The sequence below is a fragment of the Amblyraja radiata genome, chromosome 39, assembly GCF_010909765.2.
Source record: "Amblyraja radiata isolate CabotCenter1 chromosome 39, sAmbRad1.1.pri, whole genome shotgun sequence".
In the NCBI taxonomy this organism is placed as follows: Eukaryota; Metazoa; Chordata; class Chondrichthyes; order Rajiformes; family Rajidae; genus Amblyraja; species Amblyraja radiata.
Window position 1 is genome coordinate 3,664,435 of NC_045994.1, and position 25,070 is coordinate 3,689,504.

Below are 25,070 nucleotides of genomic sequence, written 5' to 3' on the forward strand. Positions count from 1 at the left end.
CTCCCCTTTTCCTAGTCTGCCACCATTTAGATAATAGTCTGCTTTCCTGTTTTTGCCACCAAAATGGATAACCTCACATTTATCCACATTATACTGCATCTGCCAAACATTTGCCCACTCACCCAGCCTATCCAAGTCACCTTGCAGTCTCCTAGCATCCTCCTCACAGCTAACACTGACCCCCAGCTTAGTGTCATCCGCAAACATGGAGATATTGCCTTCAATTCCCTCATCCAGATCATTACAGAGAATGGTAAAGAAGGCTTTTGGTTCATTGCCCTTCATCAGTCAAGGTATTGAGTGTGGAAGTTGGGACATTCAGTTACAGTTGTACAAGATGTTGTGAGGCCACATTTTGAGTACTGTGTTCAGTTTTGGTTACACTGCAATAGGGAGGATCCCATTAAGCTGGAAAGAATGCGGAGATTTATGAGGGTGTTGCCAGGATTTGAGGGCCTGAGCTACAGGAAAATGTTGGGCAGTCTAGGCCCTTATTCCTTGGAGCGAAGGAGATCTTATAGGTCTATTCAATCATAAGGGGAATGGATAGTGTGAATTCACGGAGCCTTTTACCCAGGGTAGGGGGAATCAAAAATCAGAGGATAGATGTTTAAGGTGAGAAGTGCAAGATTTAATAAGAACCTGAGGGACTATTTTTTTACTGAAGGTAGTTGGTATATGGAAGGAGCTGCCAAAGGAGGTAGTTGAGGCAGCATTTCATGGACTATTGAACATATACATGGATAGGAAAGGTTTATAGGGATACTTGACCAAGTGGGACCTATTGGGCCCCGTATACCCAGGGCCGGTGCTAGGAATTGCGGGGCCCAATTAGAAAACTGATGGCGGGGCCCCTACTCTCAGGGCCGGCCTTAGGGGGTGCGGGGCCCAATTGGGAACAATTTTGGTGAACCCCAGATTCCCAGCCAAGGTGTGTCAGCCCAGTTATTTAGTATATATTATGAAATTGTACACTAGGGTGTGATGGATTCTACACTGTGTGAATCTCTCCCGCTCCCTCCCGTTTGCCTGTCAGTAGCTCCGCTGCTTCCAACCTTTACCGTAGCAGCTAATTACCATTAAACTGCATTATGTGATTGGACACAATGCCCTTGGAGACAGCGGCTGATTGGACGGGAGGAGATCTATTTGTGATTGGACGGGAATTTTAAAGCAAGCCAGTTGGTGATTGGATGCAACCCCCTTAGAGACAACGATTGATTGGCCGCCAAACAAAATTGTCAAATCTGTAACAAAAATCGCGGGTCGGTGCGAACTCAGTGGATCTGGTTGTATCTCCAAACTAATCTGGTTGTATCAACCAGACTGTTCAAAAGGGAACTGCAGATGCTGACTATCTGGTTGTATCTCCAAACTAAACAGTATAACATGCAGGTACATTCATTTAAAATTCAGTGATTATTTCACATGATTTCTCACTGTGTAAAGCTCAATATCGGACCAATTTCTGTTTAATACGTTTGGTCTGCCGTGAGCATTTTTCTCTCCCAAAATAGTTCACATCTAGCAAACCGATCAACGAACCAGACAGCAGTTGGACGCAGTCATAGAACCATAGACAATAGGTGCGGGAGTAGACCATTTGGCCCTTCGAGCCTGCACAGCCATTCAATATGATCATGGCTGATCATCCAACTCAGTATCCTGTGCCTGCCTTCTCTCCGTACCCCCTGATTCCTTTAGCCACAAGGGCCACATCTAACTCCCTCTTAAATATAGCCAACGAACTGGCCTCAACTACATTCTGTGCCAGAGAATTCCAGAGATTCACCACTCTCTGTGTAAAAAATGTTTTTCTCATCTCAGTCCTAAAAGATTTCCCCTTTATCCTTAAACTGTGACCCCTTGTTTTGGACTTCCCCAACATCGGGAACAATCTTCCTGCATCTAGCCTGTCCAACTCCTTAAGAATGTTGTAAGTTTCTATAAGATCCCCCTCAATCTTCTAAATTTTAGCGAGTGCAAGCCGAGTCTATCCAGTCTTTCTTCATATGAAAGTCCTGACATCCCAGTAATCAGTCTGGTGAACCTTCTCTGTACTCCCTCTATGGCAAGAATGTATTTCCTCAGATTAGGAGACCAAAACTGTACGCAATACTCCTGGTGTGGTCTCACCAAGACCCTGTACAACTGCAGTAGAACCTCCCTGCTCCTATACTCAAATCATTTTGCTATGAATGCTAACATACCATTCGCTTTCTTCACTGCCTGCTGCACCTGCATGCCTACTTTCAATGACTGGTGTATCATGACACCCAGGTCTCGTTACATCTCCCCTTTGCCTAATCGGCCACCATTCAGATAAAAGTCTACTTTCCTGTTTTTGCCACCAAAGTGGGTAACCTCACATTTATCCACATTATACTGCATCTGCCATGCATTTGCCCACTCACCCAGCCTATACAAGTCACCTTGTAGCCTCCTAGTTTAGAGGGGTTTAAACGGTTTAGAGATGTTTAGAGGGCTTCAGATAGGTTTAGAAGTGTTCAGAAGTGTTGTAGAGGGAAATAGGGGGGGGGGGAGAGAATAGACGGGGTTTAGAGGTGTTCAGAGGGTCCCAGAGGGGTTTAGAGACGTTATAAGCCCCCCGTGAGAAATTGTATTTCTCTGAAATTGAAGATAGACATAAAGCTGGAGTAACTCAGCAGGACAGGCAGCGCAGCGACTCTGGAGAGAAGACCCTTCTTCAGACTGAATTGAACTCTCGTCGGTGAGAGTACTTGTGATTGTCTGAAGACGGGTCTCGACCAGAAACGCAACCCCCTCCCCAGAGCCGCTGCCCGTCCCGCAGAGCCACCTTCAACTTCAGAGCCAAACAAAAAACACAGAGTGCTGGAGGAACTCAGCGGTCAAGGCGGCTGCCTCACCCGCTGGGTTTCTCCAGCATTTTTGTCTACCGCTAAACGTCAATGATTCCGGGAATGCTGAGGAGACAGGGTGATAGAGAGGGAGTGGGAGAGCTAGAGAGAGACGAGATGGTGAGCGGGAGAGAGAGAAGGAGGGAGAGAGAGAGCAAAACACAGAGAGACACAACGTGGGTCGGTAGGTGAATGACTAACCTGCCCACCAGGAAGAAGCCCCTTCTCGCGGTCCGGGGCCCTCACTCATGATGGTGAGTTTAAAGAAATTCTCAATGTGTCATCGATCTACATTCCTCAGTAAATGTAATTGTGTTTTAAACAAGTATTTATGACGCCGCGTGAATTTTATACAAAGGAACACGGCGTCATTAATACTCATTCAAAACACAATAACATTTACTGAGGAATGTGGATGGATGCAGATTGATATAACAACTTGTTAACAACTTCATGTTAAGAAGTGCTAACAGTACTAGTTAACAAATCGTTTGTGTCTGATGGCCGTGCAGCGGTTGTTATACATGGTCGTTTAAAAAAAAATCCGCATGGCGAATTAAAAAATATAATCTTTATTTAACAAAGAGATTGCCCAATTTGGGGCAATCGGTCAAATCGGCTTAAAACCGGCCCTGCGTATACCCAACGCAATATTCCACCACTCACCCGTTCCCCCAACGCAACCCGTTCCCCCAATGCAATATTCCACCACTCACACATAGCCCCCAACTGCAGAGGCACGGTTCATTTCCACCTCATCCTCCAGCACTCTCTCCCCCTCCTCTTCACCCTCCCTCTTTTTTCCCCTCTCCTCCTCACCCCTCCCTCTCCTTTCCACTACCGTCCCTCCCTCCATAACCACCTCCCCTCCCTACCCCCTCATCTCCATTTATCTCCCTGCTCCCCCACTCCTCACCTATCCCACTCCCCCACTAAACACAATGTTTAAATAACATTTCTCCACCTCTCCTCCCCTCCCCCACTCCGCCCCTCACCTCTCCCGCCCACTCCTTTCCCCCACCCTCAATCAGCGCTCCACAGAGGCAATCAATCAGGCCTATGTGGGTGGGAGAGCGGTGCCAGGGGGTTCACTGAGCAAATCAATCGAACCCACATTGGGGGTGGCATCGGCGCTTGCCTACATTGGGGGGGGGGGGGCACCTGGTCCCCCAACGCAACCCATCTGCAAGGCAATATTCCACCACTCACCCGTTCCCCCAACGTAACACGTTCCCCCAACACAATATTCCATCACTCACCCATAGCCCTCAAGTGCGCTGGGACTACTCGTTTCCTCTTATTCACCCTCCCTCATTTTAAACTTTAAAAAAAAATGCAATTGCACGTGCTAGGGCTGGCAGGATTCAGTGTTCTAGGATTGCAACACTGTAGCAGGCAGAGCTACAATCCCATTGTGATGTCATAGCTGTAACTGCCAGTGCCGATGGAAGAAATATTTCTCAAAGTGGGATTTTGTAAAGTAAAAAATGTGAATAACTTGTAAAATATAACATCATCTGAACAAAACCACGAGACAATTGTGAGTAAGGTGGTCCAAAAATTGTAGCCCTATCGTGTACCTTTTTAGCATAGTTCAGGCCATGAAAAACATGAACACAATCACACACGCAAACTCACTCACAGACAAGATGAGAGTTTTACTAATATATGGATAGATAGATGGGCCAAATGTGACTAAAGTACATGAGGCATCTTGGCCTACATGGACGAGTTAGGCCGTGGGACCTATTTCCATACTGTACGACTCTATACGCAAGGTGCAGTAGGATTACCAGCATATGGCTATCTCCCAAGGTTTAAGAATGGTCTTGCAGTCTAAAGAAGGGTCCTGACCCAAAACGACCCCAAACTATCTGTTTCCTCCAGAGATGTTGCCTGACCCACTGAGTTGCTCCAGCACTTTGTGCTTTGCTCCCGAGATGCAAATTGTGAGATTCAATTAATCATTCTTGATCCGGCACCTAACTTGAAGCACTCTCACTAATTTTCTCAGGCACTCACTTGTGCCCATCCTCAGCCTATTTTCTAGGCATTCGAGCGTAACTAATTCTCTAAAGAGTGTAAAAAACCTCTGCTTCTTTGACCAAATCAGGCCGAAGGGCCTGTTTTCATGCTGAATTACTCCACAGCTTTGTCATGTTTAATATCCACCTGCCCATGGATTTAGCTATTGTTCCCAGTATTTTTTTCTTTGAATTAGTTTAGTTTAGTTTCGAGATACAGCCTGGAAACAAGCCCTTCATCCCACCGAGTCAGCACCGACCAGCGATCACAGCACATTATCACTATCCCACACACACTAGGGACAATGCACAATTAACCTACAAACCTCAACGCCTTTGGTGTGTGGGAGGAAACCGAAGATCTGGGAGAAAACCATCGCGGTCACGGGGAGAACGTATAGGCTCAGTACAGACAAGCACCCGTAGTCAGGATTGAACCCGGGTCTACGGTGCTGTAAGGCAGCAACCCTACCGCTGCGCCATCGTGCTGCCCACAATTGGTAACAAACTTTGGATATGGTGCTGCAGTGCAGCTGATAATTCCATTACATTACATAGAAACATAGAAACATAGAAAATAGGTGCAGGAGTAGGCCATTCGGCCCTTCGAGCCTGCACCGCCATTCAATATGATCATGGCTGATCATCCAACTCAGTATCCTGTACCTGCCTTCTCTCCATTCCCCCGGATCCCTTTAGCCACAAGGGCCACATCTAACTCCCTCTTAAATAAAGCCAATGAACTGGCCTCAACTACCTTCTGTGGCAGAGAGTTCCAGAGATTCACCACTCTCTGTGTGAAAAATGTTTTTCTCATCTCGGTCTTAAAGGATTTCCCCTTTATCCTTAAACTGTGACCTCTTTGTCCTGGACTTCCCCAACATCGGGAACAATCTTCCTGCATCCAGCCTGTCCAACCCCTTAAGAATAATGTAAGTTTCTATAAGATCCCCCCTCAATCTTCTAAAGGCACTGTGCCGTTGCTGAGTAAAGGATGAGTGAGTTGTGAAGGAAGACCATTCAACTCCTGTTTGGGTCATGTCTTGGAAATTAACTCCTAGTTATCTGACCTGTCCTACACTTTATTCCATTTTGCCTCTTCAGCTGCCCACATCTTCTAAACACCACTTTGGATTCCACTTTTAGCACTATTTTGGATAGTTCCATCGCTACCATATGTGGAAAAAATGTTCTGTTTTTCAGGCAGACAATCTCTGATTATTACCAACTAAATGCGGCTGGAAAGCATTTACTTATGAACACACACCAATTTCGAACGCTTCGATTAGAGTTCCTCTACCTTCCAGACTTTCGACAGTACTCAAAACTGAAGGCCCCAATCCATGGTATCTTGTACTCCTTAACATCTGTGAGACCTTTGAAAAAGTAAAGAGCACTGCATTGTGCATTAAAATTGAAGTTCTTGGCATATCAGGTACATGATATTTGTATCTGGTATTTCAAAGTTAAACCTCACCCATAAAATTCTAATTCTGGATAAAAGTAGGAATTATACAATAATTGTTATCACTGTGTGACTCTCCAAAATGGACAGTCAACTCGGTGTTATTTTTGGAAGTGTCATCAGTGTTGCAATGTAGCAAACATGGTAGCTAACGTGCAAACTCCCTTGCTCCGGAGCCCCTGGGACACAAAGATGGCCGGGTGAGAAGAGAGACGTCAGTTAGTGGGCCGATCTGGTTGAAGGTGAAGGAAGATAGCCCTGTAGGAGCCTGGGGCTCTCCTAGATCGGGAACTGCTCCATTAAACCAAGCACACGGGCAGACCAGACTTTGAAAATGGCGCAAAAACATGGTGACACCTGCATATGTAAATGGCCCATCCTCAGTCATATTTGTGTGATCAAAAATATGAAAAACTGTGGAATTCATCTCTTCTAATTCTGAAAGCACTACAGGTATATTGTTTTGTGCTGTATCTATGATTCTTTTTTTAAAAAAGTTTATCAAGTGAAATATTTATGTTATGCTGACAATGTTTGTTTTGGGTCAGAGGTCAAATACGACTGGTCACGTGTGTGGCCTCACATGGAAGCATTTTTTTTATAACTCAGTTTTACCTTACAAACTCCTGTGAATTCTGGTGGTGCTGGCTCGAAGGGCCGAATGGCCTACTGTCTATTAAGACCTATTGTCTATTAAAAAGCTAGAATGTTCATACCTTTAGCACACATGCATTATGGTGCTGTAGGCAGGGAAATAGCAATGGATAAGATTGATCTCCTACAAGTACTTTTTATTGTATTACTTTATGTGATGCCATTTGGTAACGTGTGTGACGTATTGGTTCACTTTCCAAAGAATGACCCAAATATGCAACTGCGCTATTGCACGTCAAGTCAAGTCAAGTCAAGTTTATTCGTCACATACACATGAGATGTGCAGTGAAATGAAAAGTGACAATGCTTGCGGACTTTGTGCAAAAAGACAAACAAACAAACAACCAAACAAACTATAAACACAATCATAAACACACACATATTCTTTTACATATTAAATATTGGAAGGAAAAACATTCAGTAAAGTTAGTCCCTGGTGAGATAGGAGTTTACAGTCCGAATGGCATCTGGGAAGAAACTCCTTCTCAACCTCTCCGTTCTCACAGCATGGCAACGGAGGAGTTTGCCTGACCGTAACAGTCCGTTGCAGGGGTGGAAGGGGTCTCCCATGATTTTATTGGCTCTGGAGTTGCACCTCCTGATGTATAGTTCCTGCAGGGGGGCGAGTGAAGTTCCCACAGTGCGTTCGGCCGAACGCACTACTCTCTGCAGAGCCTTCTTGTCCTGGGCAGAGCAATTCCCAAACCAGATGATAATATTTCCGGACAAGATGCTTTCCACAGCCGCTGCGTAGAAGCACTGGAGGATTCTCAGAGACACTCTGAATTTCCTCAATTGCCTGAGGTGGTAAAGACGCTACCTTGCCTTACTCACGAGTGCTGAGGCGTGTGATGTCTATGTCATATCCTCAGAGATGTGGACTCCCAGATATTTAAAACAGCTCACCCTATCCACAGTATCCCCATTTATCCTCAATGGTGTGTACGTCCTCGGATGATGTGCCCTCCGAAAGTCCACGATCAGCTCCTTAGTGTTTTGATGTTCAAGAGGAGGCTGTTGTCCTGGCACCAGAGTGCTAGATCAGCCACCTCCTCCCGGTAGGCCTTCTCATCGTTGTCTGAGATCAGGCCCACCACCACAGTGTCATCAGCAAACTTGATTATTGAGTTGGAGCTGAACCTAGCCACACAGTCATGTGTGTACAGGGAGTACAATAGGGGGCTGAGGACGCAACCCTGGGGCGATCCTGTGCTCAGGGTGAGGGACTTCGATGTATTCCCTCCCATCTTGACTACCTGGGGCCTGGCGGTGAGAAAGTCCAGGGCCCAGGCACACAGGGGGGTGTTGTGCCCTAATTCCAGCAGCTTCCCGGCCAGTCTGGTGGGGACTATCGTGTTGAAGGCTGAACTGAAGTCTATGAACAGCATCCTCACGTAGCCCTCCTTCTGGCTGTCAAGATGAGAGAGAGCGGTGTGCAAAACCTGGGAGACCGCATCGTCCGTGGATCTGTTCGGATGGTATGTGAACTGCAACGGGTCCATGTTGCGAGGGAGGAAGGCGCAGATGTGTTTCTTCACCAGCCTCTCAAAGCATTTCATGACTACCGAGGTAAGGGCCACTGGACGGTAGTCATTCAGACAGGCTGGGGAGGCATTTTTTGGTACCGGTACAATGGTGGATTTTTTGAGGCAGGCAGGGACCACGGATTTGGCCAGGGAGAGGTTGAATATTGTAGTGAGCACCGGAGCTAGCTGCGTAGCACAGGACTTGAGTACTCGCCCCGAGATGCCATCGGGGCCTGCAGCTTTCCTCGTGTTCACCCGTGTCAGAGCCCTCCTCACGTCATGCTCGGACAGCGAGAATGTGTGCACATTCCTCCCTTCAGCTTCGGTAGCCAGCCCGCTGGCAGTATTGTCGATATTCGGCAGACCTGGGGTGGTGTTGCCCCTCTCGAAACGAGCGTAAAAGGAGTTCAGGTCATGCGACAACTAATGCACAATTGAACCAAGATGGCCCAATACTCTATATTAGTGATGTCTGTTGGGGCATAAATATCAGCCAGCACACCTAGGATATTTCTTTGAAATAATTCCACCCTTATGCCCATCTCATAGTAAAAGTGCCCCTTAGGTTATCATTTCAAGCTGACACTTCTGTCTCTTGAGCTCTATCAACGCTGCATCAAAATCTTGTCTTAAATTAACCGTTAACTCTCTGGCATGTGGTTTGACCTGGGGCAAGGTGTTGGTTCCCACCAGCAAAATTATTAATATATTGTTTTGCTTTTGAGATTTAAATTCTACTTTACATACACAAGAATGCCACAATAGACAATAAACAATAGACAATAGACAATAGGTTCAGGAGTAGGCCATTCGGCCCTTCGAGCCAGCACTGCCATTCAATGTGATCATCCAGAATCAGTACCCCGTTTCTGCCTTCTCCCCATATCCCCTGACTCCGCTATTTTTAAGAGCCCTATCTAGCTCTCTCTTGAAAGCATCCAGAGAACCGGCCTCCACCGCCCTCTGGCAGAGAATTCAACAGACTCACAACTCTCTGTGAGAAAAAGTGTTTCCTCATCTCCGTTCTAAATGGCTTACCCCTTATTCTTAAACGGTGGCCTCTGGTTCTGGACTCCCCCGACATCGGGAACATGTTTCCTGCCTCTAGCGTGTCCAAACCCTTAACAATCTTATATTTTTCAATAAGATACCCTCTCATCCTTCTAAACTCAATATATCTACTTCTGCAACGTTATCAACCTGCCTTCCTCGATGCGAAACACCATGAAATATGTTGGCAATGACACCAACCTACAGGATAGACAGATAGACTATCTATCCAAATCATCGATCCTGAGATGCTGCTTGTCCCTCTGAGCTACTCCAGCATTTTGTGTCTATCTGCAGTTTAAACTAGCATCTGCAGTTCCTTCCTACACATTTTAACCTACGGGATGGTTCTGTCCCAGTGCAAACACTGTGAACGTTAATTTACGAGCAATTCCTCGCGGAAAAGTGACGCGATCCTGTCCCTATTATTTTTACACACTTGCCACCTTGTCCAGGTGCAACACAGCATTCAGCAAGTTATCAGCAGCTGTCAGTACAGCCCGTATAAACACAATGACAGCTTCCTGCTTGGCTGCCTTCTGCATATAAATATCACCTGCCTTTGTGAGCTGTGTTGTTTAACCTCATGGGTTGAAGTACAACTTTCAGGAGCAGTTAAAGTGCCCCAGCCATGTAGACCATGCATAGATGATGACCATAGCTTCATATCACAAGCTTCTACAGGGAGAGCACAGGAAAGACCTGCAAGGGAAGTCATTCGAATCACAGTTTGGCAGAATGTCTCCTCCTGGTTCCACACAGCAGCCAGCAAGTCAACGGCAGTGTCAATACAGCCTTTATAAGCACAATGGTCGCTTCCTGCCATCCAAGTGCTGGGGTTTTCTGCATTGGTTACCTTCTAGTTATAAATATCACATGCCTTGGGGAGCTGCATTGTTATCTAACCTCGTGGGGTCAAAGTAACACTTTCAGAAACAGTCAGAGCCAAAAAGAGCAGGCACAGATGATGCTTAAGAACAGCACAGCCTCATTTAAGAGAGTGTACGAAAGACTGGCAGGGGAAGTAATGCAAATGATAAAACGCATGCTGGAGGAACTCAACGGGTCAGGCAGCATCGGGGGAGGGAATGGACAAGCTACGCTGTGGGTCGGAACCCTTCTTCAGATTGAATTTGTGTGAAGAAGGGTCCTGACCTGAAACGTCCCCTGTCCATTCCCTCCACAGCAGGGGTTTGCAACCTTTTTCGTCCCATTTACTCCTGGCAACTTTAGTAGCACGTAACAATGTTATTTCACTTATTGATGAACAACTAATGATGAACAGATATCGGTATACCAGAACCAAACACAGTCAATTAGAAAAAATATGTACAAATCCAGAATCAACAAATTTACCCCCTGGGTGGACAAAAGTTACCCCCTGGTGGTAAATTTATCCCAGGTTGGGAACCCTTGCTCTACAGATACTGCCTGACCCATTGAGTTCCTCAAGTGCTTTGTGTTTTTCTCAAGATGTCAGCGTCTGCAGTTTCTTGTTTCTCAAATGCATCTCATAAAAACCCCTGTCCCACAGTACGAGTTCATTCCAAGAGTTCTCCCGAGTTTGCCCTGATTCGAACTCAGAGATTTACGGTAATGGCCACTCGTCGGTACTCGTCTGAGGGTGGCTTTCATGAAAAGTAGAGAAGACACTAGTGCACTCAGCATATTCTTCACAGACTAGGCTATGGTACACATTCTATGTAACTATCTTTTTGCATATGGCGTGCACAGCCTAAAGTTGTAGGACAACTTGTTCTATTTGATCTTATTTGATTGTGCACGCCGGGTTGATTGCATTCGTCGAAACAGGGCGGACCATAAGCAAAAAACCAACCACACCAATGCACAGATATACATGATATGAGAAGATTGTAAAAACACTTGGCTGGGGGTTACCTGATAAAATAACAGCAGAAAATCAGACTCAGGACAAAGACAAAGATTCCAGTGCCGAATATCACCATGTAGATGTTTAACGGAAGATCCTGGAAGGTTATTGGAGGCATTGTGCACGATTTATTCGAGTAAATCAACCCCAAACCACAGAAACAACCTGGGAAGTAGGAGAAAAGAAAGATGTTAATAACTAACAGATATCTGCACGATGGCTTTCACTTCCTTTTCCTACTTTCTCACTGATATCCCTTTGCGAATTTATTCCTGAAAACGCTGCCCTTTGTGCCTTTCCCAATTGCATAATTCATGCACAAGTCAAGGGATGATTAGTTAAATGTTATTCCACCACAGGAAAAATTACGGCCTGGAGACTTACATGGTTTATTTCCAATAAGGAATGTGGTCATTCAACTCCAGCTGCAGCAGAGACAAGCAAACCAACCATACAGGGAGGGGTGTGGTGGTTATATCATAATGCATATGTCCAACAACCTTGTTGTAAGAAATCAACATGTTGTAAAGCGTAGGAAAGAAGATCAGCTGATTTATCAAGCGATGAGGCTTTGGCTGTAATAGTCTGGGAACCTTTGGAGGAATAAAGCTGATAACTGACTGTGATTCCAATCATCCTGTGTCTTTGAGGCATCCTGTATTGGCTCATTCCCTCCACGGGTGCTGCCTGACCTGCTGAGTTCCTCCAAATTTTTTCAAGATTCCAGCGTCTGCAGTTCCTCGTGTCTCATGTATCTTTGAGAAGCAGCCATAGCTGTACAATATGTAGTCTGAAGAGGGGTTTCGGCCCGAAACGTTGCCTATCTCCTTCGCTCCATTGATGCTGCTGCACCTGCTGAGTTTCTCCAGCATTTTTGTGTACCTACGTAATCCGACCCTGTTTTGTTTCTCGACTCCCCTTCACATTCATGTCATCCCCTCCAATCCCACAAATCCGGCCTCATTTGCTAAGCTAGACTTTTGAATTGTACACTTGTGCTGGCAGGACCTTCAGCTAGAGAGCTTTGGAATTATTTTCCCTCAAGTTTTCTGCCTCCCATTCCAGCTTCCATGTGATCTTTCAAACTGCTCCTTTGGACTTACTTCCATTTCATCATCAGTCCTTCCTATCATCTTGAAGGGGTGAGGTGACTCACATTTTGACTGATGATGCAATTCCTTGGGATATTGTTCTACATTATGAAGACTTTATAAGGTCATAAGTGATAGGAATAGAATTAGGCCATTCGGCCCATCATGGCTGATCTATTTCACCCTCCTAACCCCTTTCTCCTGCCTTCTCCCCATTACTTTAGTCTTTAGAGATACAGCGTGGTAACAGGCCCTTTGGCCCACCAAGTCTGCATCAACAGCGATCACTGCGTACACTAACACTATCCTACACACTGGGGATAACTTTATAACTTATACCAAAGTCAATTAACCTACAAACTTGTACGTCTTTGGAGTATGGGAGGAAACCGGTGCACCTGGAGATAACTCATGCAGTCACAGGGAGAACATACAAACCCCATACTGACAGCATCTGTAGTCAGGGTCGAACCCAGCTCTTTAGCGCTGTAATGCAGCAACTCTATTGCTGCGCTGCCTTACAACTGGTGAAAACCAATAAATTAATAATGTTCCATTAAATACTCAAGGCAGCACAACAATGAAGTGTTTTATAAAATGACAACCCAATGAATCATTATGCAGTAATTCAAAGTCCAGCCTTTCTCATTATTAGTTTCAATTCTGTTTACACATATTGTATCAAATTAGTTGGTATAATGAAGAATTTGGAGAAGTGATCGCACATGCAGTCGGATGTAACCAGGCTTGTAAACAGATGTATAAAAGTGCAGTAAAAAGACATCTGAGACAAAAATAAGAAGGATTCAATGAGCAGAGAGATACATAAATACTGATATATAAACAAAATAATTTAATAAAATTCGATCATGTGGACAGCGTATGAGTTTTTGAGAAGAACACATTGCTAAAAACCCAGAGATAGGGGTAGCACTGGGGTGAGGCTAGTAGAGATACTGCCTCACAGCTCCAGCGGGGACCATTGTAACCTGAGATGGTGTCGGTGGGAATGCATGTTCTCCCTGTGACTGAGTGGGTTTCTATCGGGTGATCCAGTTTCCTCCCACATCCCAAAGATGTGCGGGTTTGTAGGCTAGTTGGCCTCTGCAAATTGCCTCTAAAGTGTAGCAAATGGATTAGAAAGTGAGATAACATAGAACTAGCGTGAATGGGTGATCGATGGTCTGCATGGACTCGCTGGGCCAAAGGGCTGTGCTTCCATGCTGTATATTTCAGTTAATCAATAACACTAACTCTGCACCAGAAAACCAAGATACACGTCCACAGATTCTAAAAAGTAGCAATCGGTAATGTGGAAAATAAGTTACGGAATGCTAGGGAAAGAAGTTCAGGTTAGAACCGTTAAAACACTAATTTAGACCACAATTAGTGTAATGTTTGAACTCCAGAAAGTGAGGGAAAATGTATGTTCAAGAAGGAACTGCAGATGCTGGAGAATCGAAGGTAGACAAAATTGCTGGAGAAACTCAGCGGGTGCGGCAGCATCTATGGAGCGATGAGAGAGGCAACGTTTCGGGCCACAACCCTTCTTCAGACTGATGCAGCGTGGGGGTGAGGGGGCGGGGGGGGGTGAGGGCGGGAAGAAGAAAGGAAGAGGAGGAGCCAGAGGGCTGAGGGAGAGCTGAGAAGGGGAGGAGATAGCAAGGTCTACCGGAAATTGGAGAAGTCAATGTTCAGGCCACCGGGATGCAGACTGCCTAAGCGGAATATGAGGTGCTGCTCCTCCAGTTTCCGGTGGTGCTCACTCTGGCCATGGAGGAGGCCCAGGACAGAGAGGTCTGATTCGGAATGGGAGGGGGAGTTGAAGTGCTGAGCCACAGGGAGATCAGGTAGGTTAATGCAGACCGAGCGGAGGTGTTCGGCGAAACGATCGCCAAGCCTATGCTTGGTCTCACTGATGTAGATCAGCTGAGATCTAGAGCAGCGGATGCAATAGATGAGGTTGGAGGAGGTGCCGGTGAACCTCCGTCGCACCTGGAACGACTGCTTGGGTCCTTGAATGGAGTCGAGGGGGAAGATAAAGCGACACGTGTAGCATCTCTTGCGGTTGCAAGGGAAAGTGCCCGGGGAGGGGGTGGTGCGGGTCGGAAGGGAAGAATTGACCAGGGAGTTACGGAGGGAGCGGTCTTTGCGGAAAGCAGACGGGGGGGGGGGGGGGGGGGGAGATTGGAGAAGATGTGGCGAGTGGTGGGGTCACGTTGGAGGTGGCGAAAATGACGGAGGACTATCTGTTGTATGTGACGGCTAGTGGGGTGGAAGGTGAGGACTGGGGGAGAAAATGTATGTTACCAGAGCAAGAGTATGTTAGTAATAAACAGATTGGCAATGATGGGGATGTTTTCTGTGGACCAATGGAAGCTAAGGGAAGGTTTAATTGGTTTATTAAATTATAAGACTTTAATAAGGAGAATGGAATGTACCAACTTTCCATATCAGAACAGCTAATAGCCCAAGGGACAAGGATCTAGTTTATTGTAAAGTTTGGAGGAGAACTAAGGGATAATGCTTTCAACCAAAGTGTTAGGGACCTGCAACACAGCCTGAAAACCTCACTACATTTAAAATGTCCCAGAATTGCCCAGAGTAAGTGAATCGTGGACCAGAGGACATAGGTTTAAGGTGAAGGAGAAAAGATTTAATAGGGATCTGAGGGGTAAGTTTTTCACACAAAGGGTGGTGGGTGTATGGAACAAGCTGCCATAGGAGGTAGTTGAGGCTGGGACTATCCCAACATTTAAGAAGCGGTTAGACAGGTACATGGATAGTGTAAGAAAGAACTGCAGATGCAGAACCATTCAATTTCCCTCTACTAACACTCTACTCCGCCTAGAGGAGCTGGTCCTCACCCTCAATAACTTCTCCTTTGACTCCTCTCACTTCCCCCAAGTCCAATGCATAGCTATGGGCACCCGCATGGGCTCCAGCTATGCCTGCCTCTTTGAACAATCCCTGTTCCAGGCGTACGCTGGCCCTATCCCAGAACATTACCTCTGTTACATTGAAGACTGCATCGGTGCTATCTCCTGCACCCATGCAGAACTCATGGACTTCATCAACTTCAACACCAATTTTCATCCTGCACTCAAATTTACTTGGACCATCTCCAACACCTCCCTCCCCTTTCTTGATCTCACAGTCTCCATCATAGGAAATAGACTATTGACTGACGTCTAATACAAACCCGCTGACTACCACAACTATCTCGACTACACATCTTCTACCATGCTTCCTGCAAAGACTCTATCGACTACTCTCAATTCCTTCGTCTACGCCGCATCTGCGCCCAAGGTGTGTTCCATACTAGAACATCCAAGATGTCCTCATACTTTAGGGAATGGGGGTTCCCTTCTCCCATCATAGATGAGGCCCTCACTCGTGTCTCCTCAGTACCCCGCAGCTCCACCCTTGCTCCCCTCCCCCTGGTCGCAACAGAGCCAGAGTTCTCCTAGTCCTCATATTCCACCCCATCACCCATCGCATACAACACCTAATCCTCCGCAATTTCCTCTACGGCCAACGGGATCTCACCACTGGCCACATTTCTCCATCTCCACCCCTTTCCGCCTTCCGCAGAGACTGTTCCCATCACAACTCCCTGGTTAACATCCCTCCCCACCCAAACCACCCCGTACCCAGGTATCTGCAGAAGATGCAACACTTGTCCCTATACCTCCTCCCTCGACTCTGTCCATGGACCCCGTCAGTCCTTTCAGGTGAGGCAGAGCTTCACTTGTACCTTCTCCAACCTCATCTACTGTATCTGTTCAAGATGTTGACTACATCGGTGAGACCAAACGCAGATTGGGCGATCGTTTCGCGGAACACCTTCACAGCCCGCCTGAACCAACCTGATCTCCCGGTTGCTGGACACTTTAATTCTCCTTCCCATTCTAACACTGACGTTTCTGTCCTCAGTCTCCTCCATTGTCAGAGTGAGGCTAAATGCAAATTGAAGGAACAGCATCTCATATTTTGCTTGGGCAACTTACAGCCCAGTGATATGAATATTGATTTCTCTCACTTCAGGTAGCCCCGGCATTCACTCTCTCTCTATCCCTCCCCCACCCAAGTCGCACCAGCTTCTCATTTTCACCCTACAAACAGCTTACATTGGCATGTTTCCTTTATCATTGATACTTTTTCGCATATCTTTAATTCATTGTTCTCTATCTCTCCACATCCCAGTCTATATCTGTAATTTCCCTTATCCCTAACCAGTCTGAAGAAGGGTCTTAACCCAAAACATCACCCATTCCTTCTCTCCAGAGATGCCACCTGTCCCGCTGAGTTACTCCAGCTTTTTGTGTCTATCTTAGGTACATGAATAGGACAGGTGTGGAGGGATATGGACCAAATGCTGGCAGGTGGGACTAGTGTAGCTGGTACATGTTTGTGCGCAAGTTGGGCCAAAGGGCCTGTTTCCACACTGTATCACTCTATGATTCTATGACCACAAAGTACTGGAGAAACTCAACGGGACAGGTTGCATCTGTGAAGGGGATGGACAGTCGACATTTTGGGTTGAGACCGTTCTTCAAACCTTTTTGCTTTGTGAGTCTGAAGAAGGACCCTGACCCAAACATTGCATGTCTATTCCCTCCACCAATGATGCTTGATCCTTTGAGTTCCTCCAGCACTTTGTGTTTTGAAGAAAATTCCAGTACCTGCAGTTTTTTGTGTGTAAGTACTTGACGTGTCAGATTGACAGACTGGGAGCCAGCCATGTGGACACAGTGGGATGAACATCTTCATTCTGTTCCAGGAGATAGATACAAAATACTGGAGTAACTCAGCGGGACAGGCAGCATCTCTGAATAGAAGGAATGGTGACGTTCGGGATCGAGACTGAAACGCCATCCAGAGATGCTGCCTGTCCCGCTGTTACTCCAGCATTTCGTGTCTATCATCAGTTTAAACCAGTATCTGCAGTTCCTTTCCACATACTTCATTCTGTTCCATATATATCCATGATTCCATCACTCGCCATGTATGTGTTCAGGTCCCGATGCTCCAAGAACAAAAATCGATTGCAGATAAAAGATTTGCAAGGTTACCCGATCTCAGTGACTGCAGCTAAAGAGGAAATATTGACCCACATGTTTGAGCTTCTGTCTTTGGAAGACAGTGTAAGCAATCTCTCCAAACGAGTTTGGCAATATAGGGGTAGTTCCGCAATAACGTCACCGTTGTGTTCCGAAAATAAACTGGTGTTATGACAACAGTGTCACTGGTGGGAGGGAAGGGGGTTCGAGGCTGGAGTGTCTCAGATTCGCAACAAGTTATTTTACCGCAGGATTTTCGAAAATAAAGGTCTTTAAATAGCTGTGTTTATTTTTGTTTCGTTAGTTCAAGCTAAAAATACTAATGTTACATTGTTTTATAGAATTTTATTGTACAAGTGTTTAAAGAAGGGATGTCATTGCTTGTCAATTTCTATGGCCAGCTGTGGTCAAAGTAGCAGCTGTGCTCCTGTGAGTCAATTGTATCTGATTATTTCGGGAGGTTAAGTGGATTTTTAAAAATTAGTTCCAGTGAAGTGCTGGAGGAACTCAGCAGACCAGACAGTATCAGTGTAATGAATAGACAGAAGTCGAAAATAGGGCCCCTTAAATTCAGCTCCCGCGTTATATCCAATTCTTGTTATGGAAAGGGAAAGGCAGTATTGGAGTAATTCAGCGGGTCAAGTAGCATCTCTGGAGAACATGATAGGTGACATTTCGGGTATGACCCTTATTCAGATGCCGGTGTGAGAACACGCGTTATAGCAGAACTACCTGTACCTGTACGTACAACCAATGGCTGTCTCAGGAACAAAGGAGCGTAAATATAGGATTGTCACTAAAAGGCCAAACGAAAACTTTAGGATAATTTTGTTAACCCAGTGACGAATGTGTGGATCTGTGTGATTCTAGAAGGTCCAAGTGAACGTCTTGATATTTACACGAGGGAAAAGAGAATGGAGAATGGAGAGCGGAGAGAAAGATTTAACGGGTATGCGTGTGGCCGGGCAATGTCAGAGATCTGTTGGGCCAACGAGGCTGCATCCGTTTTGTGGGTTCTACGTAACTCCATCACTGCATTGCTTAAGGTGTGACATTTTCACTATGCGCAAAATACAACTGATCGAAACGGTGTCTGTCCATTTCCCCCCACATATGCTGCCTAACCCGCTCTGCCCCCCCCAGCGCTTTGTTTTTTTATTTTGTTCCAGATTGCAGCACCTGCAGTCTCTCGGGTCGTGTCCTCTGCTTCAATCTGATGTCACTATTGGGGGTGCATTGCGGCCAGTGGTCCCGGACACAATGTTCTCTCTGCACCGTTGTTGCTGATGGGCCGATAGGTGTGACACGGTGGTCGAGCAAAAGGCAGATTAAATCTGCATTTTGTGCAAATGTGCAAATTCTGCCCCGCCCCCCCCCGATCTGTCGTTGCTCTGTCTGCAACCACCCTGCACCGCCGCCCCCCCCCCCCCCCCCCCAGTCTTTCATACACCGACCATCTCTATCTCCGCTCTGAATCCCTCACACACTGACCCCGCTGCTCTGCCACCTCACAAACACACTGAACGGTGAACATAAAACGCACTGCCCGTTCCTTTTCCGTGAACCACCCAAGGCGTTCGTTATTTTCGGGCTTTAAACCCCCATCGACGCAGACAGAGCTGGATGGCTCAACTTCCTGCGAGTCCAGCCTGGAGACAAAGCCTGTCTGGCCGCCGCCGCCGCCGAGCCATGCGAAGGAGAACTGTCCCATTGTTCTCAGCTCTGGCATCCATCGTTCCCTTTTACCCCAAAGACCACGGAGCGACACCCAGACCTGGGTTGCAGACAGAGACACACACACACACACACACACATATGTAAAAGGCACACAGGCAATGGGAGAGTGAAATATACTGACCGTTACACCATTGGAAAGGGTGCATCAATGGTCCCGGGCACTGATCTCAACACACAACAGGTGATGGGGACCGCTGTGGCCCCTCGGAACAGCGCCAGTACTCTTGTGTTACACGGGGGTGAAAGTCCAGACAACCCCGCTGCAAGGCCCGCCGGCTCCCGTTGTCTGTCCGGAGAATGCAGCTTAAAATAATCGCTCGAAGAGCTGACACCTTTCCTCTTCCTCTCCAACCCAAGGCCAAGTGTGCGTTTGCCGCAGAGCCGAACCAGAGACGCTGTCCCTCCACGCCCCCCTCGGCTGACAGTGCAGCTCCCCACGCCCACGCCTCGCCTCCCCTCCTCTCCCCTCCCCTCCCCTCCCCTCCTCTCCTCTCCTCTCCTCTCCCCTCCCCTCCCCTCCTCTCCCCTCCCCTCCTCTCCCCTCCTCTCCTCTCCTGGTGGAGAGCTGCAGGCCGGGTTAACAAAATGCGTGCACAACTCGGGTACACGCCATGGCGTCGCGGGAGAAAGCCCTAATTATGTGCAAAGATACTATCTTTGCTGATGTGGTTGTGAGAAAGAGCAGATCGCAGTAATGCAGAAGGCAAGCAGAAAGCTCCTCTCCGCTGCCTTGTGTTATGCTGCTGTCTGCAATTCTGCAATACGTGCTGGTACACACAGTGTTCGCCCAGTACATCGCCAACTCCCAGTCCCTGTCACATCAGTTCAGCATCTCTTTGTAACCCCAACGTAAACAGCAGAAGCTGACGAGGAGGGGTGGTCGGCATTTCTTGCATCAGGACTGAAATGTTCCGCGTCCACCTGGGAAACGGCTCAATTATCGGTTGAAGCCAAACCGCGCATGTAGGTTATGAAGATCAGGGACCTACTTTATGACGAGAGAAGTCCAAGTTTGTTATCATATGTACAAGTGCGACGAGGTACAGGTACAATGATAACTGAGAGACTGGTCGTGTTTAGCACGTGTATATTGTACATTTTGTACTGGGACAATGAACCCACAGCTGCACAGCTCGGTTATTGTACATCTGTGTTGAAACATGTGTTACTAGCCCCGAGCCTATACGTGCTCTGTTGAGCTAACATCTTCCAGTTTGGGGGGAGTAGGTTCCACTACAATTAGTCATCGTCATAGAGGTGTACAGCACGGAAACAGGCCTTTCGGCCCACCTTGTCCATACCGACCAAACTGGCCATTGGGCCATTTACCTGCATTCGGCCCATAGCCCTCAAAACCTTTCCTAATAGAGTCACAATACGTAAATAGGCCCCAATGCCACGGATTTGGGGCAAAACAATATTTCACCTTTCTTGCCTGTGATTAATATCACCTAAAAATACAGTTATATAGACTGGGTGGGGTCAGGATTGGCATCTGCTGTTTTCCATGGTCAAACTGTACCAATGTACTTGAGATGTACCTCAACAACAACCAATGTCTTCTCAGGAAATAAAAACCCTTGCAATATATTTTGTTGAAGATTATCAGTGTTTGAATGGAGATAGAAACATAGAAATATAGAAAAATAGGTGCAGGAGTAGGCCATTCGGCCCTTCGAGCCTGCACCGCCATTCAATATGATCATGGCTGATCATCCAACTCAGTATCCTGTACCTGCCTTCTCTCCATACCCCCTGATCCCTTTAGCCACAAGGGCCACATCTAACTCCCTCTTAAATACAGCCAATGAACTACCCTCCCTGTGGCAGAGAATTCCAGAGATTCACCACTCTCTGTGTGAAAAATGTTTTCCTCATCTCGGTCCTAAAAGATTTCCCCCTTATCCTTAAACTGTGACCCCTTGTTCTGGACTTCCCCAGCATCGGGAACAATCTTCCTGCCTGTCCAACCCCTTAATAATTTTGTGAGTTTCTATAAGATCCCCCCTCAATCTTCTAAATTCTAGCGAGTACAAGCCGAGTCTATCCAGTCTTTCTTCATATGACAGTCCTGACATCCCAGGAATCAGACTGGTGAACCTTCTCTGTACTCCCTCTATGGCAAGAATGTATTTCCTCTGATTAGGAGACCAAAACTGTACGCAATACTCCAGGTGTGGTCTCACCAAGACCCTGTACAACTGCAGTAGAATCTCCCTGCTCCTATACTCCATTATGGAGGATATCATGATAAACAAAATGTCGGTGAGACTGCACCCTGTGGTATTCCTGTGCAGTTCTGGTCGTCAAATTAAAGCAGGTGCAGAAAAGGTTCATGAGGATCAGCAAATAATCTGCTGGAGGAACTCTACAGGTCAAGCAGCGTCTTTGAGGGGAAAGGAATTGTTGACATTATTGGGTCGAAGACTTGCATCAGGATTGAGAGCAGAGAGGAGATACAGCCATCAAACAGAGTGGGCCCCTCACAGATGCTGCTTGACTTGTTGAGTTCCTCTAGCAGTGTTTATTGGTTCAGATCCAGCATCTGCAGTCCCTCGTGTCCCCATATTCATGAAGATGTTGCCAAAACTGGATGGTTTCATTTATAATGCAAGACTGGATAGGCTGGGACTGTTTTCCCAGAGTGAAAGAGGCTGAGACGTGACTTCACAAATGTTTATAAAAATCACGCAGAGCAGACAGCTAGAGCTTCTTTCCCACGATATGGGATCTAAAATAAGAGGGTACCGGTTTAAGGTGAGAGGGAAAAGATTTAAAAGGAACCCGAGGGGCACATTTGTCACAAAGAGAGTTGTGAGTATATGGAATGAGCTGTCAGAGGATGTGGGAGAGGTGGGTACAATAATAATATTTACATTATTGAACAAGTACATAGGTAGGAAAGGCATCTGGGCCAAATCGGCCACGGGCCAAATGCAGAAAAATGGGACACCCTCAGGTCGGCATGGACAGGATCAGTTTTAGTGCTGGTCAAATAGTGCAACTGTGCTGCAGTTTTTTTTATTCCAGTGCACTTTGCAAAGTGATATATATATATATAGGTAACATCAACAATTACCTTTAAACTGGAGTGTAATATCCATGTAAATCTATGATCTCAGTCTCCACAGTGAACTGTCAAGGTCCATCTAATCAGATCTCAGTTGGCTAAAGGTGGAGTGCGGAGTACCTTCTTGTGGGGACATGTAATTTGCTTAAAACAGGAACATTTAGATATAGATCACAGCCAAAGGTTACACTTTAACAAACAAGAATCCAGTGGAATAGAACCATGTACCCCAGTGGCATGGCAATCTTCCAGCTGTGCCCATTCAAGACCATTAGAAAACCAGGTGATTGTCATCTGGAATCATGTGAAAGACTCCTAGCCTGAGGAGTTACCAGCCTACCATAGGCAACCAGATACACAGCCACTATGTGCCAAGTGGTTGATTGGTTAAAATATTACAGAAGGGAGAATGTTGGAGGAAAACAGGTTAATTCCCAACCACTCATCATCAGATGTATTGTCCTAGAGTAGACTTAATTCAGAGAGAACCTGGTGACCACAACTCTATCCCCAAGAAGACAATCGCTAATAGGTGTGGGTATGTGACTTAATGGGAGTTTCTCCAGTACTATGTTTTTTAATCAAGATTCCAGCACCGTCAATTTCTTGTGCTTCTCTGTATTCAGCCGACTGCAGACCATTATAAGACACCAGCAAAGAAATACAAATGTATCATCACTCAATTCACATGTCAAAAATGCTTGGCATGCCATTAAAATGATTTGTTTGCCAATTACAGATGACAGAGGTTTTACTATCTCCCATCCAATCTCTCCTGGTCATGCCAATCTTGATGCTACAATGATCTCAGAGGTGAAAACCCAGTTGCGGATACAAATATACCCAGAAGGTGCAGTTACAATGCATATGCGATGTAAAGCGCCTTGAGTATTAGAAAGGCGCTATATAAATCCTATCCATTATTATTATTATTATTATAAAAAATTCAAAAATTATCCCACTGATTGAACTGTTAAGGACCAAGAGCGAAGAAGTGATAATGGATGAATATGTTGTTGTTCCACAGAATCAGCATTGTAACAGGCCCTCAGCCCAACCAGTCCACTCTGACCATCGGTCATCCATTCACACTATTCCCGTGTTATCCCCACTTTCCTGCCATATTAGGGGCAATTTTACAATGGGTAATTAACTTAAACCAGTATGTCTACCGTTGGATTGCAACCTTGTCGTGGTCGGGGAGCTTGTGTGTCTCAGTGACCCCTAGAGCTATGCCAGCGGGAGATTCGTCTCCTGTTAGGGTCTCCCATGCTGGACAGGTCGAAGGGTAAGAGGCGAGACGAAGAGCGATCCACTGGTCCTGTAGGTAGCAGGTTGAGCACAGGGCTAACAATCCTGTCTCGTACAACAAATATGTTACGGAAACAGCAACTGAAAGAATCAACACTACTGTGTTACAGTGGAGGACCTTTGTTGCTGCTCTACATGCCAGGAGGCAGAATAGGCAGTAAGTAAGTATGTCTTAGGGATGTGGGAGGAAACTGAAGCACCCGGAGGAATCCCATGCGGTCACTGGGAGACTGTGCAAACTGCACATTGGCAGTACCCGAGGTCAGGTCTTTTACCCTGTGGGAGAGCAGCTCTACCTGCTGCTCCACTGTGCCCCTTAAGTGCCAAGGAAATCACAAAAACAAAAATACATCACCTAGCACAAAATGACCCATTTTTCTATTATCCTCCTTGCGAGCAGCAGCCCAAATTTCACGTGCCATCTTTGCTTCCATCCTTTCTTCCCATTCCGTTCACTCACATAGGCTCAAAGGGCTGAATGGCCTACTCCTGCACCTATTTTCTATGTTTTTCTACCTCATTTAATCTTAAACAGACATGGATTTTTGCTTCAATCACAAACTTCAGCAGTGCGATGCAGTTTCATAAACACACTTCAAAAAAGTTCTATTTTCAGATTAAATCTCTAATAGTGTTTCCTCTTTCTATTGTCGCTCAAAACAGTTGTAACATAATAAGGAATCAGTTCTTAACCACTGGCCAAACACATACATGAACATAACTAGTTGCTCATAAATGCAACATTTTTCTTTTCTTTCTCAGAAGGAGTCACTCAGAAGATGCAAGTTCACTGATATTCATTCATACAATACGATATGATACAATGGTACTTTATTGCCAGACCGAGGTCTGAAATTTGTTTTTGCATACAGCCATACAATAAAAATAAAGAACACAACACACAATAGAGTCCAACATAAAAATCCTCACACAGCAGAATCAAAAAGTTTCCCACTGTGGGGAAAGGTACTAAAGTCAGTCATCTTCCTCAATGTTCCTGATGTTCACCCATGGTCCGGGCCTCCGGAGCTTTCACTTTAAGCAAATTAGTATGACCAGAGGAACTGTTTTCTGCTGGGATTTATTATAAAGCTTCTTCCCCTCTGTTATCAGGCTTCGGAATGGTCCTTTCACAAGCTACTGTATTTCATTCATCTCTATCCCAATGTGGACATTGAACCTTGTCTCTGGAACTTGTGCGAGATGATGCCCAGGATTCAAAAATCAAATACTGGATGGCATAGCTTTAAAGTGCGAGTGTTAGAATGTAAAGGAGATGTATTTTACACAGAGGGTGTAAACGCGGGGA

The 25,070-nt window shown here is 46.1% G+C and overlaps 1 protein-coding gene across 1 annotated transcript in view; it reads right to left on the minus strand.

Moving 5' to 3' along the window:
• rnf122 (ring finger protein 122) overlaps positions 1–19,820 on the minus strand; it is a 44,398-nt gene extending 24,578 nt beyond the window's left edge. The window contains exons 1-2 of the mRNA XM_033013744.1: positions 19,502–19,820; positions 11,498–11,654 (exon numbers count right to left, since the gene is read on the minus strand). Coding sequence (XP_032869635.1) covers positions 11,498–11,654; positions 19,502–19,526 — 182 coding nt within the window. The 5' untranslated portion in view covers positions 19,527–19,820. The remainder of the gene's footprint in view (positions 1–11,497; positions 11,655–19,501) is intronic.
• Between the last annotated feature and the right edge of the window lie 5,250 nt (positions 19,821–25,070).